General features: G+C 49.9%; 1 protein-coding gene across 2 annotated transcripts in view; it reads left to right on the top strand.

The window, feature by feature from the left end:
• The window catches only part of Acot7 (acyl-CoA thioesterase 7), a 96,345-nt gene that overhangs the window by 13,938 nt on the left and 62,198 nt on the right, over nucleotides 1-20,209 (top strand). For both annotated transcript variants that reach the window (XM_052718542.1, XM_052718541.1), the window contains exon 2: nucleotides 16,479-16,596. In XM_052718542.1, the coding sequence (XP_052574502.1) occupies nucleotides 16,479-16,596 (118 nt within the window). The remainder of the gene's footprint in view (nucleotides 1-16,478; nucleotides 16,597-20,209) is intronic.

The raw sequence follows: 20,209 nt of genomic DNA, 5'->3' as shown, positions 1-20,209 counted from the left end.
TGTTGGCCTTGAACTCACTATGCAGCCGAGGAAGATCTTGGACTCCAGATCCTCCTGCCTCCACGTTCCAAGTGCTGGGATCGCTGGTGTACCCCACCATGGCCAGATATTTGCCAGTTGAAAAGATTATGTATTCTAGCTATTAATCCCCGCACAGGGGAGGCAGAGGCAGGTGGATCTGTGTTCAAGACCAGCCTGGTCTACAGAGTGAGCTCCAGGACAGCCAGGGCTACACAAAACCAAAAAAGCTGCTCTGTGTTTCGGATACTAACTCTTCATTGGGCACATGATTTACAGATAGCTTCCCCTTTTTGTGCCCTGGCTTTAGATTCTGTTGATACTATTAGTGTAGAAAATATCTAAATTTTGTGAGTTAATTTGCCTACTTTTTCATGCACAAACCCCGTGTCAGGAATTGTCCTTGCATTTTCTCCTCAGGGCTCTTACATTTAGGCCTGAGGTCTGTTCTGAATGACTTTTCATATGCTCTGTAGGTGAGGGACAGCTTTATTCTTTGCATACTCTCCCATTACTGCTTAAGGCTGTTCTTTCCCTACAGTGTTTTTGGTGCCTTTGTGATAGATTGTGTGTGTGTATGTTGGGGTGTGTGTGCATGTGGGTGTATGCATGTGTGTGTGTGTGTGTTTGTGTGCCTGCATGTGTGAATGTGTGTGCACGTGTGTGTGTGTGTGTGTGTGTGTGTGTGTGTGTGTGTGTGTGTGTGCCACTCCCTTTGGGGGCCATTTTCTTTCAAACCACCACAGCCAGACTCAGTTTCTCCTTTTGAACCTTGACTCCGCAACCTTGTCTTCAGCAGATGGTGACTTTGGAACTCATGCTGGTGCTTCCAAGGTGGGAGGAACCTGGCACAGTGTTGGGTCTCACCCTCCAGGGACCATCAGCTCTGCCATCACCTCTTACAGGCGAAGACACTTTGGTTCCAGGGGTTAGTGATGACGTGGGGTGTGGTTGTGTCACCACTGGAGCACTGGCCGGGCTGCCGGACCCCTTTGCTCTTGGCACTTTCTCCTTGCCTCTCATGGAGGTACCTGTTTGTGTGTGTCAATCTGTCTCCACAGGCCATTTCTCTGTGTGTCTCTTGATACTCAGAGTGAGACTGGGTGACTTCATACTTGAGATTGTTCTGGGGATACACTCCAGCCTGCTGCTTTGCCCATGGGCCATCCCTGCCTGTCCACATGGTTGTAGGTATATAAATATAAATATCCCTTACCTGGGACAGCTCTCCCTAAGTAGCCCTGGCTTGCCAGCAATTTGCTTTGTAGACCAGTCTGGCTTTGATGGGCCTGCCTCTGCTTCTCAGCTGCTAGGATTGCATGTGTGTACCACTGTGTCCAGCCTTCTGGGGGCCACGTACCAACGTGGTGTCTGTTAGTGCAAAGCTGCATTGTTCTCAATCATGAGACCCAGAGGGCTTGGAACGCTCTGCTCCCAGCCCAGGTACCCAGTCTCAGTCCCTGTGACATAATTACACTTACTGAATTGGGCTGAATTCTGGGAGCACACCCAGGGTTAGCGTGTCAATCCAAAGCCAAAGGTTCCTGCCAAGAACATAGGATTCTGTAAACGGACAGTGGGAGTGGAGTTGGCACTTGTTTAAATTACTTTATTGAGGTGTGTAGCTGAAGTTTTCCTGCCTGGCCCACAGTCAGGATAAATCTCTCTCACCTGCCAGTCCCACAGCCGCTCAGACCCGACCAAGTAAACACAGAGACTTATACTGGTTACAAACTGTATGGCCGTGGCAGGCTTCTTGCTAACTGTTCTTACAGCTTAAATTAATCCATTTCCATTAATCTATACCTTGCCACATGGCTTGTGGCTTACCGGCATCTTCACATGCTGTTTCTCATTGTGGTGGCTGGCAGTGTCTCTCTGACTCAGCCTTCCACTTCCCAGCTTTATTCTCCTCCTTGTCCCGCCTACACTTCCTGCCTAGCCAATGGCCAATCAGTGTTTTATTTATTGACTAATTAGCAACACATTTGCCATACAGAACATCTCACAGCAGAGGTGTGTAATTTGTATAGTTGCACCGACTTATTTGCTCAACTTTGACCCATATGCATACATGCCTGCAAGACCAGGCCATTGTCAAGATGAGGAACAGGCCGTCACCCTTGGGAGTTTCCTCCAGTTACATTTTATTCCTCACCACCTGTGGTGGTTTAATAGTAACCCTCATAGGCTCATGTATTTGAATGCTGGTCATTGGGGAGTAGGGCTAGGTGAGAGGGGTTAGGTGTGGCCTTGTTGGAGGAAGTGCGTGGCTCACCTCTCTCTTCCTCAGCCCTCAGATGTAGAACTCTCAGCTTCTCCAGCAGCATGTCTGCCTGTGTGCTGCCACGCTTCCTGCCACGACAATGGTGGGCTGAGTCTCTGAAACTGTGAAGCAAGCTCCAATTAAATCCTTTATTTTCTAAGAGTTGCTGTGAAGAGACGCCATGACATCTGACCTGGACACCACCCTCCAGCCCCCACCCTCAGCATCTGCAGGCTGGTTTTCTGTGCTGTAGTTTTGATTTTCTAGGATTTTATAGAAATGGAGTTTGGTGATGTGCATCTGTAACTTGGCCCAGGCAGCAGTGTCACAGATCCAAAGCTAGCCCAGACTGCCCAGTGAGAACGGTCTCAAAGACCAGCTAAGACCCTCACTGCTTTTGCAGAGGATCCAGGTTTGGTTTCCAGAACCCACATGGGACACCTGGCAACCACCTGAAACTCCAGCTCCAGGGGATCCACTCCCCTCTTTTGGCCTTCACAGCACGCGCGCGCGCGCACACACACATACACACGCACACACACACACACACACACACACACACACACACACACACACACACACACTACCTAGCCCCTAGCATGTGCAGGGGCTGAACTTCATCCATGTGGTTTTGTGTCTGTATTTGTCCTTCTCTGTGGCTGGGTGGCACTGTACCATGAATGTACCATTACATGACAGATGAATGGATTCTTCCGGGGGTTTTGGCTCTTGTATAGAAAACTGCTGCGAATTCTTGACCTCAGACTCATCAGTGCTGTGAGTAATTGTAGGGACAGGCATACAGCAGGTGGATGGAGGTTGGTGTATTTAGCATTGGTCCTTGAATAATACACATGCTCTCAGGACTACATCTGCTCCTTACATAGTCACTCAGGGCTCCCTCAGCTCCCCACAGTCTTGCTGGCCCTAAGCTTAGAGCAGATGAATACATTCAGATGTCTCTGCAAAGACAGAATAATTAAATACGCAGTGCCTGGTATCCTTAGATGTGTGTGTGTGTGTGTGTGTGTGTGTGTGTGTGTGTGTGTGTGTGTGTGTGCGTGTGTGCGCACGCGCGCACCACATAACAGGTTCAGCACTGTTTCCCACATTGACCTATTCAATCTGTAAGCATCAGGTCTCATCTCTCCCTTCAAGTCACACTGCTGAGGTTCTTTGCTTAAATGTCCTAACAGTAGCTAGGGATGAGCCAGGGATGATGGGGATTCCAGTCCAGGTGTTGGGGTGTTCTTCTCTATGGAAGGCTGTAAGAAGTGCAGAGAGGTGAACATCTCAGACTGTAATTCCATTTTCCAAGTCTTCAGTGTTCTCACTGTTTTCCTTAACCCTTCAGGCAGTAGCTGGAATTTTCTGGGTTAGCTTGCTGAGTTCTTATGAGTCTGTGGCCTCCTGCCACCTTGTGCTCAGCTTTCGAAGTCTGATAATTAGCTGTGGTGTACACATGGTGATCTCTCATAAGCTAACATTTTTCTTGGAACTCAGATTCAGAACTTAGCCCACTGTCCACTGGGTGGAAAAATATTGGGGAACTGGTCACGCTTGTGAGGGACTATGTTAAAGATAAGTGTGGCTTCCTTGCTGTTTCTTTTTTTTTCTTTGTGTGTGTGTGTGTGTGTGTGTGTGTGTGTGTGTGTGTGTGTGTGTGTGTGTAGGAGTTCTTTTCACTTATTTCTTGCTTGGACAGGGTCTCTGGAGGCTCACGGACACAGTTTCAGAGGTATCAGCCCATTGTTGCTGGGAGGGCAGAGCAGAAGAATTATGCCACCATGATCAGGAAGCCTGAAGCACAGGCTCTCAGAGGTCATTTTATTTGTTATAGTTAGGATATAGAATAGTAGGTTTCATTATTCATTTTTCTTTTCCTTTTTGGTTTATTTTATTGTTTTATGTGTTTTGCCTATATGCATGTCTGTGTACCATGTGCATGTCTGGTGCCCGTGGAGCTTAGAAAAGGAGTCAGATCCCCTGGGACTGGAGTTACAGGCAGTTGTAAGATACCATGTGGATGCTGGGAATCGAACCTGGGTCCTCTGGAAGAGCAACAAGTGCCTTAACCACTGAGCCAACTGTAGCCCATCATTAGACTTTTTTTTTTTTTTTTTTTTTTTTTTTTTTGGTTTTTTCGAGACAGGGTTTCTCTGTGTAGTTTTGCGCCTTTCCTGGAACTCACTTGGTAGCCCAGGCTGGCCTCGAATTCACAGAGATCCGCCTGGCTCTGCCTCCCGAGTGCTGGGATTAAAGGCGTGCGCCACCACCGCCCGGCTCATTAGACATTTTAATACACATGTACCATTGTATTTTGTTTGTATTTGCACACCCATCATCTTCCCGTCCCCTTCCGCCCTCTGCTGCTCTCCCCTTCCATCCCACAAATGGTTCTTCTTCTGTTCATGCGTGCGTGCACGCGCGCGCGTGTACACACACACACACACACACACACAGAGTTTCTGAGATATCTTTATGGGGTCTGGATCAAGCTTCCTCTGGCAGGAGGGGATGAGCTGTAGAGGGAAGGAGCATGGCCTGTGTAGGGGATGTGGGTGTGTCATGTCCTGAAAGTCCCTGCCGAGGCCCTCTGTAAGCTAGCCTATTGTTCTTTTGAGTTACAGGTGCCTGGATGGCTCACTACCCACTTCTCTGTGACTCTAGACCTTGGTGCTTGGTGAAGTCTCTGACTTTTTGGGAAGAATGCTTTTCCATGCTGTTGAAAGCTGCAAAAGGCAGTGGTCTATATTCTCTGGAAAAACACCAAACACAAAGGGAGGTATGGGTTTGGCCTGTTCCTAGGGCCCTAGCTGTTTCTCCTTTGTCTGTTAGTCTAGAACCACCAACACCAGCTAGCTGGGTGGGTCTGTCTGTCTGTCTGTCTGTCTCTCTTTTGAGACAGGCTCTCTTGAAACTTGCTCTGTAGACCAGGCTGGCCTTGAGTTCTCAGAGATCTGCCTGCCTCTGCCTCCTGAGTGCTGGGATAGCAGTCATATGCCACCATGCCTGGCAGCTGTTTGTTTTGCTAAGTCTTGGGAGTGCCTTTCTGAGTCAAGGGTGCTTTTTTTAGGGGTTCTCTCAGAGCATTGTTCACACAGCCAGCTCTGGAATGGGGAGGCCAGCTTATGTCCATGTGGCTTCCTATATCCATTTTGCTGTTTATGACTTTTTTTTTAAAAAAGTGTTTTGAGACAGGGTTTCTCTGTGTAACAGCCCTGGCTGTCCTGGATCTCATTCTGGACCAGGCTGGCCTCGAACTCACAAAGATCCACCTGTTAAAGGCGTGTGCCACCACCGCCCGGCTATTTATGACTTCTTTGAAAAGACTTATAAACCACAAAGTTTACCCTTCAGGCTATAAATACAGTCCCTAGATGTTTAGTAAACCCAAATATTGTGCAACTTCCGTTCCCCTGGCACTTTTATCATCTACAGAAATGGACCTGTGCTCCATACAGTTGCCTTCATCCCCCTGCCCAGGCCCTGGTAGCCATCAATCTACTGTCTGGCTGCTGCTGCTGCTTCTGCTGCTGCCGCCTCCTCCTCCTCCTCCTCCTCCTCCTCCTCCTTCTTTTTGGTTTTTCGAGACAGGGTTTCTCTGTGTAATAGTCCTGGCTGTCCTCGAACTCACTCTGTAGACCAGGCTGGCCTTGAACTCACTGAGATCCACCTGCCTCTGTCTCCCAAGTGCTGGGATTAAGGGCATATGTCACCACCTAGTACTATCTGGTTTCTTTTACTCTATTCTTCTTTCTGGTTTTTGGTGATATAACCCAGGGCCTATGGATGCAGGATGAGTGCTTAGTACTGAGTTATGCAGCCCTTGGCTGCTGCTGCTTCTGCTTCTTCTGCTTCTTCTGCTGCTTCTTCTTCTTCTTCTTCTTCTTCTTCTTCTTCTTCTTCTTCTTCTTCTTCTTTTTAAAAGATTTATTTATTTATTATGTATACAGTGTTCTGCCTGCATGTATGTCTGCAGGCCAGAAGAGGGCACCAGATCTCATTATGGATGTTTGTGAGCCACCATATGGCTGCTGGGAATTGAACTCAGGACCTCTGGAAGAGCAACCAGTGCTCCTAACCACTGAGCAATCTTAAACCCTTTGTTTCTCTGAGAAAGACTCTCACAGTATAGCCATTAGCCTTAGAGTCACGCTCTTTCTGCCTCAGTTTTATGAGTGCACAGGCTGGCCCACCACTGCCACCTGCTTACGATACCTTTGGTGTGTTCATCCTCATGTGTGTAGTTCCCTCAGTCCTTTAAAAAATTCATTTGTTTATTTATTGCTGTTGGTGTGTATGTGTGGCATATGCATGTGTGTGTACATGTATATGCAAGTGTTTGTGCCTGTGTTTGTGTGTGGAGCCCAGAGTCCCTGTTAGGTGTTTTCCTCCATAACTCTCTGTAGCTGGAGTTTTCCTGGTCCTGCCTGGCCCACGGTCAGGACAAATCTCTCTCACCCACCAGTCCTGCAGCCACTCGGACCCGAGCAAACACACAGAGACTTACATTATTTATAAACTCTATGGCCATGGCAGACTTCTTGCTAGCTAGTTCTTATATCTTAAATTAACCCATTTCTATTAATCTGTAAGTTGCTCGTGGCTTACTGGTACTTTACATCTGGCTTCTCATCACGGCTGACAGTGTCTCCTCCCTCCTCCTCAGCCTTCCTCTTCTTAACAATTCTCTTCTCTGTTAGTCCCACCTATACTTCCTGCCTGGCTACTGGCCAATCAGCACTTTATTTATTAACCAATCAGAGCAACACATTCAGAGCATACAGAACATCCCACAGCAACTCTCCACTGGTTTGTTGTTGTTTTATTGGACAATGTCTACACTCAGCCAGAACTTCCTGATTTGGCTAGACTGGCTTGCTCTGCAAATGTCTTGTGGTCCTCGGGCCTGTTCCTGCCAGCTCTGGGATTACACCACCACTGAGCCTGGCTTTCTGTGTGGGTGCTGAGAATGCAACCTCAAGTCCTCTGAGTCACCTCTCCATCTCCCTGCCAATCCTCTTTATGGTCAAATGATGTTCCATTTATGGACTTAGCAGGAGTGATGGACATGAGGGTTGATTCCACTTTTTGGTGCGTGAGTGCTGCTGCTGTGAATGCTCCCAGACATCTGCCTTTGTCAATTAGGTGACTTCTGGCTAACTTAGCAGGTAGAAGCATCAGCTCTGACTGTTCATTTTTGGAATTATTCACTCATGTGGCTGAACCATGGGCCAGTCATCCTCTGTCCATGGCCCAGCCACCATTACTGTGGAGGTGCCTTACCTCTTGGGGTGGGTAGTGTGCCTGATACAGCTGGGGCTGGGGCCAGGCATGGAGAAGCTGGGGTTGCTTAGGGAGGGAGCAATGCCTACCTGGAGTGAGGGGGGCAAGTCCAAAGGGCATAGCTTTGGGTGCCAGGACTGTTCCCTCACTTGCTTTTGGCTTCGGCTTCTGGAGGGAGCAGAGAGGGAGAACATGCTCCTACTGCAGCGAGCCTTGTCTCTCCAGGTCTACAGAAAGGGAGTCACCGAGGCCTGCCTCAGGGAGAAGGTCAAACAGTGAGTTAGGAACTGGGGGGAGCTGGGGGTCCCCAAGTGGTAGAAGGATGTTGAGACTTACTTTGATACCTGGGTGGTCAGAATCGTGGTGTCCAGCCATGGGGTCCCGGGCTGCTTTCGTGTCCTTTCCTCTGACTTGAAGGTAAGAAATGAACTAGAACCAGTGAGGCCCTGGGGTCTTAGGGTGTCTGCTGCTTGTAGCCTTGATGCCTGGTCACAGGTCCTTTGGAAACAAGGCTTCTGTCTCTTAATTCAGGAGAGGGGAGTGGGGTAATGGCCATCCTTGCATGCTGGCCAGGTGCCAGAAGATTTTTGACTGACTCAAGGGGACCCATCTTGACTAGTGTACAAGGTGTGGGGGAGACTTGTGTGGTCCTGTCTTGTATGTGACTTACTCAGATCTGACACATTCATGGTACTTTGCCTGGATAGGCTACAGTCAGGTCTGGGGCATCACAGACTTGTCCATGGTGCTCTTGCCAAATGAAGGCATTTCTCCTCAGGAGAAAGTGCCCCTTGGCAATCAAAGGCCCAGGTTCTGCATCCCAGGGAGGACTCCTGGCAGGCTGTGTGGGTGGGGAAGGCTCTGAGGGCTCTGGTCCCTTGCTTCCCCTCTGGGGAGATATTTGGTGTAGTTGGGGAACCTTGTTTAGAACCCTCTGACCTCTGCTTCCAGGCATGCACTAGCCCTTGGCTGTCAGACCAGGCAGGGCCAGGGAGTCCAGGGAGGCAGGGCTGCACACCCTCTCCCTAGGGCCTAGTTCTTGTGGTGATCATGGGAATAGGGTTACTGTCCTCCTTCAGGGCGGCTGGCTCACAGTGGCACCTGTAATAATTTACCTTGGCTGCTTTTATCAGGTAGCTACTAAATGAGGAAGTCCTCCAGGGCTGTGTCTGTCAGGAGTGGACGTTGGAAGCAGGTCCTTTGATAGGGGCAGTCTGCCGGAGCAGGACTGGCTGCCGCTCTTTGACTGCTGGGCTCTCTGGCCTCAATCCCTGTGACAACAGACCCAAGGCCCAGGGCCAAGTCAGGATGCTCATCCTGGGAGGTCACTGTAGGAGTAGCCTACAGGTGACATGTCCACCAGTCGTGGTACAGCCTCGTCTGCATGGCCTGGCGGCGGTGTGCTGGAGTTTGCATTTCAGGTCTGGTTGCAGATTTATGGAAAGCAGTGCTGCTGAGGGTGGTTTGGGAAGTCATGTGAGGTCTGGTCACCTCCCCGGGGACCAGCATTGCACTTGTCTCTGGCCATTGTGGCTTTTGACTTCACCAACCGGTAGAGAGAAGGTGGGAGAAGTATGGTCATGGTGGGGGGCACTGGGGGACTTGGGGTGGCTGGTAATTCTAGAGCTTTCATGTCTGAGGAGTGGTAGGAGGAGATTGTGAGGCCCAGATAGTTACCATGATCTCTGGCAGGTGAGGGGGGCTAGACATCTGTCTCCTTCCAGCTGTCCCTTAGGCCCTGGTACTAGAGACAGAACTTAGTTTCAGTGGCATGCAGGCTCAGCCCAGGAAGGCTCCTCTCTGCCTTCAACCGTCCTAGCCTCTCAGGAGGTCTAGATGACTGGCAATAGGTTCTGGCTGCGGCTCATTTTGTCTGAGCAAGGCTGGGGAAGGGCAGAGCCTTCAGATGTCCTCCTGAATACTGCTCAGTGGTGACACCTCTGCTCCCCGCTCTCCTGGTAGAGTTGCTTCTGTTGTAATGATCTGTAACACAGTTTCTATGACAACTGGCTTTGGTTGCTACAGCCTCTTCCTGTTTAGATTAAGCAGTTCAGGAAGCCAGCAGGTGGTCTGGTCAGTGGTTTGCTGAGATGGTGCTGGGCCAGGCCGGGCTTGACAGGCTGGGAAATTCTGGCTACCGTTATCCTGTTTTCTTCTTTTCTTCTTTACTCTTCTTCCCTCCCTCCCTCCTTTCTCCTCCTCCTCCTTCTCCTTTTTTTTTTTTTTTTTGAGACAGGGTTTTTCTGTGTAACCTTGGCTGTCCTGGAACTCTCTCTGTAGACCAGGCTAGCCTTGAACTCATAGAGATCCGCCTGCCTCTGCCTCCCAAGTGCTGGGTGGGATCAAAGGCGTGCACCACCACTGCCTGGCTATTTTTCTTCTTCTCTGAGCTTGTAGCAGGGGAGTGTAGCTACTCATATACCCTTGACTGAAAACAGGTCCTCCTTTATTCAGGGAAGCTCATTCTCTTCCATCAAGAGCACTGAGTGCCTGGCTTTGGGGCGGATGCGCATGAGGCAGTGAGGAGAAAGAGGACACCTACCAGCCAGATCAGCCGCATCAACCCTGGTGATGGAGTGGGTGACAAATGTCACAGCCAGATTGCCTTCATATCCTTTTTTTTTTTTTTTGAGACAGGGTCTCACTTTATAGCTCTGGCTGGCTTGGAACTCGCTATGTAGATGGTCTCGAACTCACAGAGATCTGCCTGCTTCTGCCTCCTGAATGCTGGGACTAAAGGTATCTTTCACCATGAGGGCTATCTTGACCCCTTCTGAATCCCATTTTGGGGAGTCCTGGTTTCATGGCTTCCTTGCCCAGCAGGTTTCATCACACACAGCTCTATCCAGTGCCAGATTGAATGTCTGGGGGACACTTGGATGTGTCTCCTGTGCCTGGCAGCTTGACTAGCTTTGTGTAGCCAGGGAGGCCATCAGGAATACCCTGGTCCTGTGTCTACTTACCCTGGACATTAGGTGGTACTCAAAGCTAAGATAGGAAATGAGAGGACCAGAAGTCAGCACAAGACACCCCAAGACCAAGTTCTCAGCACAAAGGAGATTTATTTGCTTCAGAGGGACAAGGGCAGGGAATAGAGACAAAGACAGGGATAGAGGATGAGGGAGAAGGGAAATAAACAAGGGAGAGGGATGTTTGCCCCAGAGGAACAAAGGACTGCCTCTGGACAGAGAGGAGACAGGCGTGCCCCATAGGCAAATGAGTTTATAAAAGGAAAAAGGGAAACCCGTGTTAGGATGAGGTGGTTGATTTTGATTGGATATGTTAATCAGGGTAGTCATAAGGGGGCTTTTGAGTGCTGGACTTCAATATTCTGATAGCTGGACCTTGGTAGCCAGCCTCAGGGGGAGGATGTGGCCAAATAAGGGAATAGACCTTGGTGGCTGGCTTTATCAAGGCAGAGGGAATGGGGGAGAAGGGCAAACCTGTCAGGGACATGTTTGCAGTGTTCAGGCCTGCTAGAGCGCTTCCGGAGTCCAACCCCAATGACCTGGCTCTGGACAGGGGTCAGAATGTTCCCCATTTAGAGCCTCTGGGGATGTGGATGGGTCTCTAGTCCCAGCCTCACCCCTGCTCCCTCTCTTCCCCACACCCGCTGGAGTGGGAACCCATATTCCTGGTTGATTGCTGGAGGCTGTTGGGTTTCCCACCTGCCTGTGTCAGACTCTGTTCTTGATGTTGTGGGTGCTGGTCCTTGGGCCACCCATGGAGTCTGTGGTTATTTCTCTTCCCCAAGCATGTGTGAGGTTGGGAGTTTGGGAGGGGATTATTGGTTCCTTTCCCCTCTGCTCTGGGGTCTAGAACGCCCCTAAAACTTTTTCTTGATTTAGATGTTTCTCCTATCCCTGTCCTCTTATGGGGTGTGTAGTGTTGTTTCTGGCTGTGGCTGGGAACACACACATCCTCTACTTGTTTTCTGGGCACCTGCTGAGACCCAGGGGGCTTCTGGCCCATCTGTGCTGTTCTTGGAGCTAGTGTGGCTCAGCCCCACCCACACCCCAGGCAACAGGCTCAAGGGTCCTGTCTGTCTTTGGGTGCCACCCAGACCTGACAGTGCTTGGTGGGACCACCTCTGTTTTAGTCCTTTCAGCTTTCTCTGTGAAGTGGAGGGAGTCAAGCACACTCCTCCCCAGTTGCTATGGTTTCCACATAGCGGTGTTTTAATTTTAGCACTGACATTTTCAAGGCGGATTTAGAGATACTGGCCGCATTCTTAGTGGGCTGCAGGAGGAGGAGACAGTGGTCATCTCCCTTCCCAAGCTGCTGCCAGAATGGGTGGTGGGGTCACTACCATTCTGAATGGCTCACTAGTGCCACACACTGTTGCCTCCCAGGATGAAGGAAAGGCATCTGAAGCGGGTAGGACAGGATGGATGGGGGCGTGGCACTGCTGGCAGGAGTGACTTAGAACAGCAGAGGTGACAGGTCTCAAATCCAGGAGTCAGTGGCCGTGAGGGAGCTTTCCTGCCTCCTAGTTTCTACTGGCTTCCGGGATCTCTGGTGTTTACTCTATCTGCAGTGGCTTTTCTTTGTGTCTCACTCAGAATTCTCTGTTCCTGTAAGGGCATTAGAGCCCATTTTGGATATGAGCTCCAAAAAGCTCATGTATTGAAACCTGGTCCCTGATGCAAGAGGTGGGGCTTTGGGGAAGTGACTGGTCCTGAGGGCTCTGCCCTCATCAGTGAGTTAGTTCATTGATGGATACAGACCTGGAATAGAAGTGCGTGCGTGTGTGTGTGTGTGTGTGTGTGTGTGTGTGTGTGTGTGTGTGTGTGTGTGTTGGGGGAGCATCTGGAGCAGCAGGTCACTGGCTGTGTGACTCTGAAGGGTCTGTCTTTCCCTCATCCCTTCCTGTCTTCTCTCTACTTTGTAGGCCACAGTTCTTGACACACAGGAGGGAAGATTGGGTCCGGCTCCTGGTTTCTTTCCTTCAGTCCATGTTGGTGGGGAAAGCAAAGCACTTATTAGTGGTGGGAGGGAGCATGCAAAGGAGGCTGTTCATATCATGGTGGCCCAGGAAGCAGAGAGTGAGGCAGAACCAGGCCTACCCCTGGTTCTGCCAAGGCCGTCCACCCCATTCTCAGAATCTCCCAAACTACTGCTCTCCGCTGGGGAGCAGCGTCTAAAGCATGGGCCTGCTGAGGACATTTCATCCCCACTGTGACAGGTGAGCAGCCTCTGCGGGCTGCTCCACCCACATGGTGCTCTGCCACAACTTGGCCTCTAAGCCTTGGCTCCTGATGTCCCTGGACTCAAACCTCTGGAGCCATAGGCTGAAATGCATCTGCCCTGTTTTTAAATTGGTTCAGGTATTTCTCACAAAGTTTGGCCACAAGCAGTACGGGTTAATTAATACCTTGGAAGGTCTAATTTCAAAGACAGCCACTTTCCTAATTACTAGGTGGGGCTTGGGCATAGAAGTAAACTAGGTTCACCGCAGGTTATGGGTTCCATGCAGGCCTCTGGCCTGGGGTCTATCTACCTTAGAAAGATTCCAAGGAGTTTGTGACCAGGTGTAGTCAGGACAGGTGTGGCCAGAATGCCTGCTGTGAGGCTGTGGGTAAGAATGGCTCCCCCTTGGCTGGAGAGATGGCTCAGAGGTTAAGAGCACTGGCTTTTCTTCCAGAGGACCCAGGTTCAATTCCTAGCACCCACATGGCAGTTCACAGCTGTGTATATAACTCCAGTTCTGGGGGATCTGACACCCTCACACAGACATACATACAGGCAAAACACCAATTTACATAAAATAAGAATAAATAATTCCTTTAAAAATGTTAAAAAAAAAAAAAAAAAAGGGCGGGGGACTGAAGAGATGGCTCAGAGGTTAAGAGCACTGGCTGCGCTTTCAGAGGTCCTGAGTTCAATTCCCAGCAACCACATGGTGGCTCTCAACCATCTGTAGTGAGATCTGGTGCCCTCTTCTGGCCTGCAGGCATACATGCAGGCAGAACACTGTGTATGTAATAAATAATTTTTTAAAAAAAGTTAAAAAAAAATAGCTCCCCATTCCCCTGGGGTGATGGCACATTCCTTTAATCCCAGCACTCTGGAGGCAGAGGCAGATGGATCTCTTGAATTCAAGGCCAGCCTGGTCTACAGAGTGAGTTTCAGGACAGCCAGGGCTATACAGAGAAACCCTGTCTTGAAAAACAAAAAAGCAAAAACCAAAACAACAAAAAAGAATGGCTTCCTCGACCTTGGTCCTTCTCACTTACTCTGATGCCTGCTTTTTGCTTTAGAACAGCATTCTCCTGCCTCACATCTGCCCCCTGGACTGCAGGGAAGGTGGGCTGCACACTGAGAATACATCTGTAGAGTGCTCCAGGAATGCCTGGGCCCTGGCCAGTTCACAAGTGAGGAGGAAATGGCCAAGGATGCCAGGAGAAGTTATTTGTTAGGCTGTTAGGCTGATGTGATTTCAAACTGAAACCAAATCCCCATCCAGTTGACATTTCCTTCTCCGGGGGCAACCGAAGCTCCTGGTTGGTCACTCTCCAGTGTGCTTCCAATTCAGATTGTCCCCATTATTATTATTCATTCTTTCTGAGACAAGGTCTTGCTATGTTGCCCAGGCTAGCCTTGAGCTAATGTTAATTCTCCTGCCTCAGCTTCCTGAGAGCTGGGATTACAGATGTGAGCCACTGTGTCTGGCTTTGTACCCATCATTCTTTTTTAAATTATTGTTGTGGGTATGGAGAAATGATGTAGCAGTTGAGAGCACTTGCTGCTCTTCCAGAGGATGTGAGTTCAATTCTCAGCACCTACATTGGGTGGTTTACAACCATCTATAACAGCTCTAGGGGATCTGACACCCACTTCTGGCCTTCAGAGATACCTGCACGCATGTGGCATACACTCATAGAGACACATAAGTACAAATAAATCTTTAAATTATTGTGCGTGTACACATACATGCATAAATAGCTTTTTATCAGCTATATGTGTGTAGTCATTTGTAGGGAAACTTGCTAAGTCTGACTCCCTCTGCTTAGCATCCACCAACTGCCACTACCGCCTTCAGCTAGGCGTGGGGATCATCACCCCTGCCCAGGTCTCCCCTTGGCTGCGGCGCTGACTGGCTTGATCTTGTGATGCAGGTCTGGCAGGCACCTGAGGCTGCTGTGAGTCCCAGCATGTCTGGATGACATTGCTTTGTCCAGTCTTCCTCAACCCCTGCGTCTTACAGCCTCTCCCTGCCTCTTCTATGATGCTCCTTGAGCATTTGGGAGAAGGACTATGATGCAGCTGTTCCAAGTTTGGCTAATTTTGGCCAGACACTAATTTTTTGTACTTTGATTATTTAGGAGCTTCTGAGAAAAACTCAAATGAAGGTTCTAAAAGCTACCTTCCTAGTCTGGGACTCCGTGTGCATGTTTGTGCACGCTAAACCTCACGTTACCATGACGGTGTGTGTGTAGCCACCCTGTGGCTTCTCACCCTGGTGTCAGGCAGGATTGGTTGCTGTATACCGTTTTGCTTGGTGAAGGAGTGACTTTGAAGGTGGGTGGCATCAAAAGTGTTTGCACATACTGCTTAACATGTGCTGGGTGCCAGCTGTGCACAGTCACCTGGCTGAGCCGCATGGCCCTGGCATGCTTCCAGGCTCTTTGTCTCCCTGTTGTCAGCTGAGGCATCACTGCTGTGACATCTGTCCATTTTACAGGTGAAGAGTCGAAGGAATGATTAATCCAGTTAAGTCATTGATTGGCAACTTGTCCTAGATACCCAGAGCTCAGAGCTGGGGCCAGACCTGCTCTCTTAAGAGTCTTCACTTGCTGTAAGAAGACTTGGCAGCTCTCGGCCTGAGCATGCTGGTCTGGGACCTTACTCAACAGGAGTGAACCACAGACAGTGTTAGACACATAGGCATGCACCCATTACCTGTCACCTGAGAAGGGACATGTTATGAGTGACATGGGTATCTGGGATGTGGCCAGTGCTGCCGGGGCAGCTTGTGGTAGTACCAAACTGACTTGTTGAGAGCCCTAAGGTTTTGTGTAGCCTGAGTGGCTAGCTGCCCACAGGAAGTACAAAGTCTCTCTTCTGGAAGAATGAGCTAGTGTTTCTATTCTCCTGGCCCTGAGAGCTCTCAGCTCCCAGCTCCCAACCTAGGGTCCTTGGTACTACCTTGCACCTCTTGAGGATCTCCCTACTCGTGGGCAAGCGAGAAAAACAGTGGGCCTGTGAGTGTTTAGTCTAGAGATCTTTTTTTTTTTCGAGACAGGGTAGCTTTGGTGCCTGTCCTGGATCTCGCTCTGTAGACCAGGCTGGCCTCAAACTCACAGAGATCCGCCTGCCTCTGCTTCCTGAGTGCTGGGATTAAAGGCATGTGCCACCACCGCCCGGCAGTCTAGAGATCTTGAAGCTGTGGCCTATACCTCATTTTCAGAACAGCTGCAGCTACCCTCTGCTCTGGGTCTCCTGATAAGTTCTGCTCTGGGATTTGTTCCTGGGGCTCAGTCTGCCTTTTGTGCTTGCTCAGCTCAGCTGTAATCAGAGCTCTGGCCCATGGTGGCCTGACACATAGGCTCTGAGGGACTTCAGCAGCTCAGCCACCTCCTTGCCTAGTGGTCTTGGGAAAACTGCTGCTGTCAGTCCTTTGAGGACAGGTGGGCTTCTCCCTATGGGCACCTGTGGCCTCAGGAAGGGAAAGTCCTCTGTTTGCCTTCTATCCTCTAGAAAGAGGACTGTGAAGCCCTTCCGTGCCTGTTAGATTAGCCTTGACGGACACACTATATTGAGGGAGAGCCAAGATGTATGGGAAGTTCTTGTCCTTCCTGTGGGAGCCAGCCAGCCTGCTGGGGCTCTTGCTTCTCTCCCCAGGGGTCACTGTCATAGTAGTGTCCTCTTGAAAGGCTTATCTCATTTCTCTTACCTGCTGTAGGATCATGCGGCCAGATGATGCCAACGTGGCTGGCAATGTTCATGGAGGGACCATTTTGAAGATGATTGAGGAGGCAGGGGTCATCATCAGCACCCGGCACTGTAATAGCCAGAATGGGGTAAGTGCCTGGGCCCTTGTTCTTATATACTGGGATTACCCATAAGATTCTGGACTCCATAGCGCTATAACAAGTGTGGGGGTCTGGAAAGCAGATCACGTGGAGGCCAGATCTGTAGCATACTTGCCTTGCCTGCTAGGTCTAGGTCTCTGGAGGCTCTGGCGTGGTGAGCCCTGCTTGGGGCCCCAGGGAATAAGGTTTGGCTTTGGCTTCATTGTGGAGGTGGGAAATCAGCAGAGACAAAGCTGCTAGACAGCTGAAGGGCCCTCTCACCATGCTGGATCCTTCAGGAGCTGTGGCTCGCACAGGGCCCCGTCTTGAGCCTTGCTAGCTCCTTGGTTGTGGTCAGAAATATGGTATGAAATGTGGTGTGGATGTGCTATCATATTTAAGAACTGATGTGTGGGTGACAGGCTGCCTGAGTCCCTTTCTGTCCCTGACTGAAGTCTGGTGCTTGTGGGCAAGGGCTTGGCTTTCTGTGTTTCTGCATCGTGCTGGGGCCAGTGTGTCACTTACTCAGGAACTGTGCAGTGGGAGGTGTCTCTGCAGCTATTTGGGGGCCTGTAGGACAGGCTCTCTGGGTTTAGAACCTCAGGGTCTCTGTAGGCTGTCATAAAATGACAGCCAGAAGGACCTGACATTTTTTTCTGAAGGCCAGCCAGTGACAGATAATCCGCCTTGACAGCTGCATGTTGTGATAGGTGCAGAGATGGGCCTGCAGGTAGTCTGCAGTGCACAGAGGTGGGTCTGCAGGTAGTCTGCAGTGCACAGAGGTAGGCCTGCAGATAGTCTGCAGTGCACAGAGGTGGGCCTGCGGGGTGTCTGCAGTGCACAGAGGTGGGCCTGCAGAGAGTCTGCAGTGCACAGAGGTGGGCCTGCAGGTAGTCTGCAGTGCACAGAGGTAGGCCTGCAGAGAGTCTACAGTGCACAGAGGTGGGCCTGCAGGTAGTCTGCAGTGCACAGAGGTGGGCCTGCAGAGAGTCTGCAGTGCACAGAGGTGGGCCTGCCGGGGGGGGGGGGGGGGGCTGTCTGCACAACCTCTGTGGACTGTGGGTTTCAGCTAGTGCCCTGGGCAGAGAGGAGGAAGACCCCACCTCACTTAAAGAAAAGTGGGTAGATACACAGGACCCCTCTATTAGCTGATGTGAACATAGGGTCTATTCAAGCCAGGGAACCCAGAGAGGCACCATGTATTTTGACCTGGCCAAGCTGGCAAGCTGGAATAAGAGACGTGCTGGCCTGCCTGTGCAGCCTGCCATAACAAGGCACAGATGCCTCATGCTGCACTTTGTTTATTGTACTCCATATATATTGTCCTTTCTTCAAATGAAGGCCTGTGGCAAACTTGCATTGAATAAATCCATTGATGCTATTTTAGCGGGAATGTCCTGGCGTAGGTATGTGTCTGTGGCACGTTTGATAATTCTTCAATTGTTCACATTCTTTGATAACCACATCTGCTATGAGGATTTATGCGCAGTGGTCCCCCCACCCCCACCTTGCTCCCAAGCACCCAGTACTGATGAAACCTTGGTGTTTTGTTGCTGTGTTTAAGATTTTTAAATTTTAAAAAAATGTATATATGTGTGCCTATGTCTTGATATGTATACATGAGTGCAGGAACCATGGAAGGCAGAAGAGAGTGTCAGGTGCCCTGGAGCTGGAGTCGTAGGCAGTTGTGAGCTGCCTAACATGAGTTCTGGGAACAGGATTCTGGTCTTCTGTACAAGCAGAACATGCTCCTAACCATCTCTCCAGCCCCAGTACCTGGGTCTTGTGTACCCAGGTCTTAGGCAAGTGAGTGATACTGCAATTCTGATCAGTTATTACTATGGTAATTGTTTTAGGGTGTTGGGAACTGTTCTCATCGAGGTCAGTCCTGCTGGTTCCCTTTTCTCTCTCCCTCTGTGGGTCTCTTCATTCCTTGAGACACAACATGATTGAACCTAATTCTATAGTCACCTCTCAGTACTCAGCCAAAGGGAAGAGTTTTGTGACTCTCACTTTAGTAATGTTTTGGTTTTTGAGATAGGGTCTTACGTAGAGCTTGGGCTGGCCTGAATTTCCCATGTAGCCAGTGATGAATTTGAACTTTCAGTATTTTTTACAGTTATTTATTGGCGAGGGGAAGTGTGTACTGTGGACAACTTGGAGGAGTGAGTTCTCTTTCTTCACTGTGTAGTTCCAGAGAATGAACTTAGGTCACTGGGTTTGTTAGCAAGCATCTCTACTGGCTAAGGCCTCTTGCTGGCCTGACTTTGAACTTCTGATCTTCCTGTCTTCACTTTCTAAGTGTTGGGATTGTGGGTATGCACCTGGAGGCTCTGGCACAGTGAACCCTGCTTGGGGCCCCAGGGAATAAGGTTTGGCTTTGGCCTCAGTGTGGAGGGTGGGAAATCAGCAGAGACAAAGCTGCTAGACAGCTGAAGGGCCCTCTCACCACACTGGATCCTTCAGGAGCTGTGGCTCGCACAGGGCCCCGCCTTGAGCCTGTGGTCAGGTGAGCCCTAGCCTCAGGTCAGAATAATGGTGCCTGTCTGGGGGTTCCCTGTCCTGAATAGACCCTGTGTTCACATTAGCCCACAGAGGGGTCCTGTGTATCTACCCACTTCCTTTAAGAGAGGTGGGAATCTTCTTCCTCTCTGCCCAGGCACTAGTTGGATGTAGTTATGTATCACCATGTCTGGTGTATGTGGTGCTGAATACTAACCCCAGGGCCTCATGCATACTGGGCAAACACCCTACCAGTTCCTAAAACCCTACATGGTTTTTTGTTTGTTTGTTTTTTTGAGACAGGGTTTCTCTGTGTAGTCCTTGCTGTCCTGAAACTCGCTCTGTAGACCAGTCTGACCTTGAACTCAGAGATCCACCTGCCTCTGCCTCCAGAGTGCTGGGATTGAAGGGGTGCGTCACCACCACCCAGCTTCCAGTGACTTTCATTAGATATCAAACATTAGAAATGGGGAAGCTTTATGAGGAAGGAGCATCAAAAGCTGAGACAGACTAAGGCCGAGCCAATCTGTGAGCTAGAGGAAGGATTCTTGGCAGGCTTTAGAACTATTGCTCCAGTGAACATGGGATGATAAGAAAGACAGCAGCTTGATGGTTGATGCGCAGGAAATTTCCTGGTCTGGAGATAAGATCAAGCTAGCCACAGCAGTCAAAGCGTTGTCCAGAGCCAGGCCTGCCCCGACTCTCTTTAGTTCCCTCCAGGTTGAGGGAGCAGAGTCAGCAGAGGCTACTGCAGAAGGGCGGTTGGAGGCTGCTGTGAGACCTAAGAGAGGACACATTGCTGCGACATAGGTGAAGCAACAGGTGCCACTGGTGACGCCTCATCGAGTCACCCAGAGGGTCTAGAGCAGGGTTCTCAATCTGTAGGTCTTGACTCTTTTAGGGGTCAAATGATCCTTTTATAGGGCTTGCCCAAGACCATTGGAAAACACAGATATTTACATTATAGTTCATAACAGTAGCAAAATTACAGTTATGAAGTAGCAATGAAAATAATTTGGTTTTTTTAAAAATAAAATATTTGAGGGTTGGGGATCACCACAACGATAGAATAATTGGGGTCACCACAACATGAGAAACTGTATTAAAGGGTTACAGCATT

This window comes from Peromyscus californicus, unplaced genomic scaffold (assembly GCF_007827085.1).
Source record: "Peromyscus californicus insignis strain IS unplaced genomic scaffold, ASM782708v3 Scaffold_5__1_contigs__length_169319896, whole genome shotgun sequence".
NCBI classification, from domain to species: domain Eukaryota; kingdom Metazoa; phylum Chordata; class Mammalia; order Rodentia; family Cricetidae; genus Peromyscus; species Peromyscus californicus.
This window is presented reverse-complemented; position numbering and strand designations above follow the sequence as displayed.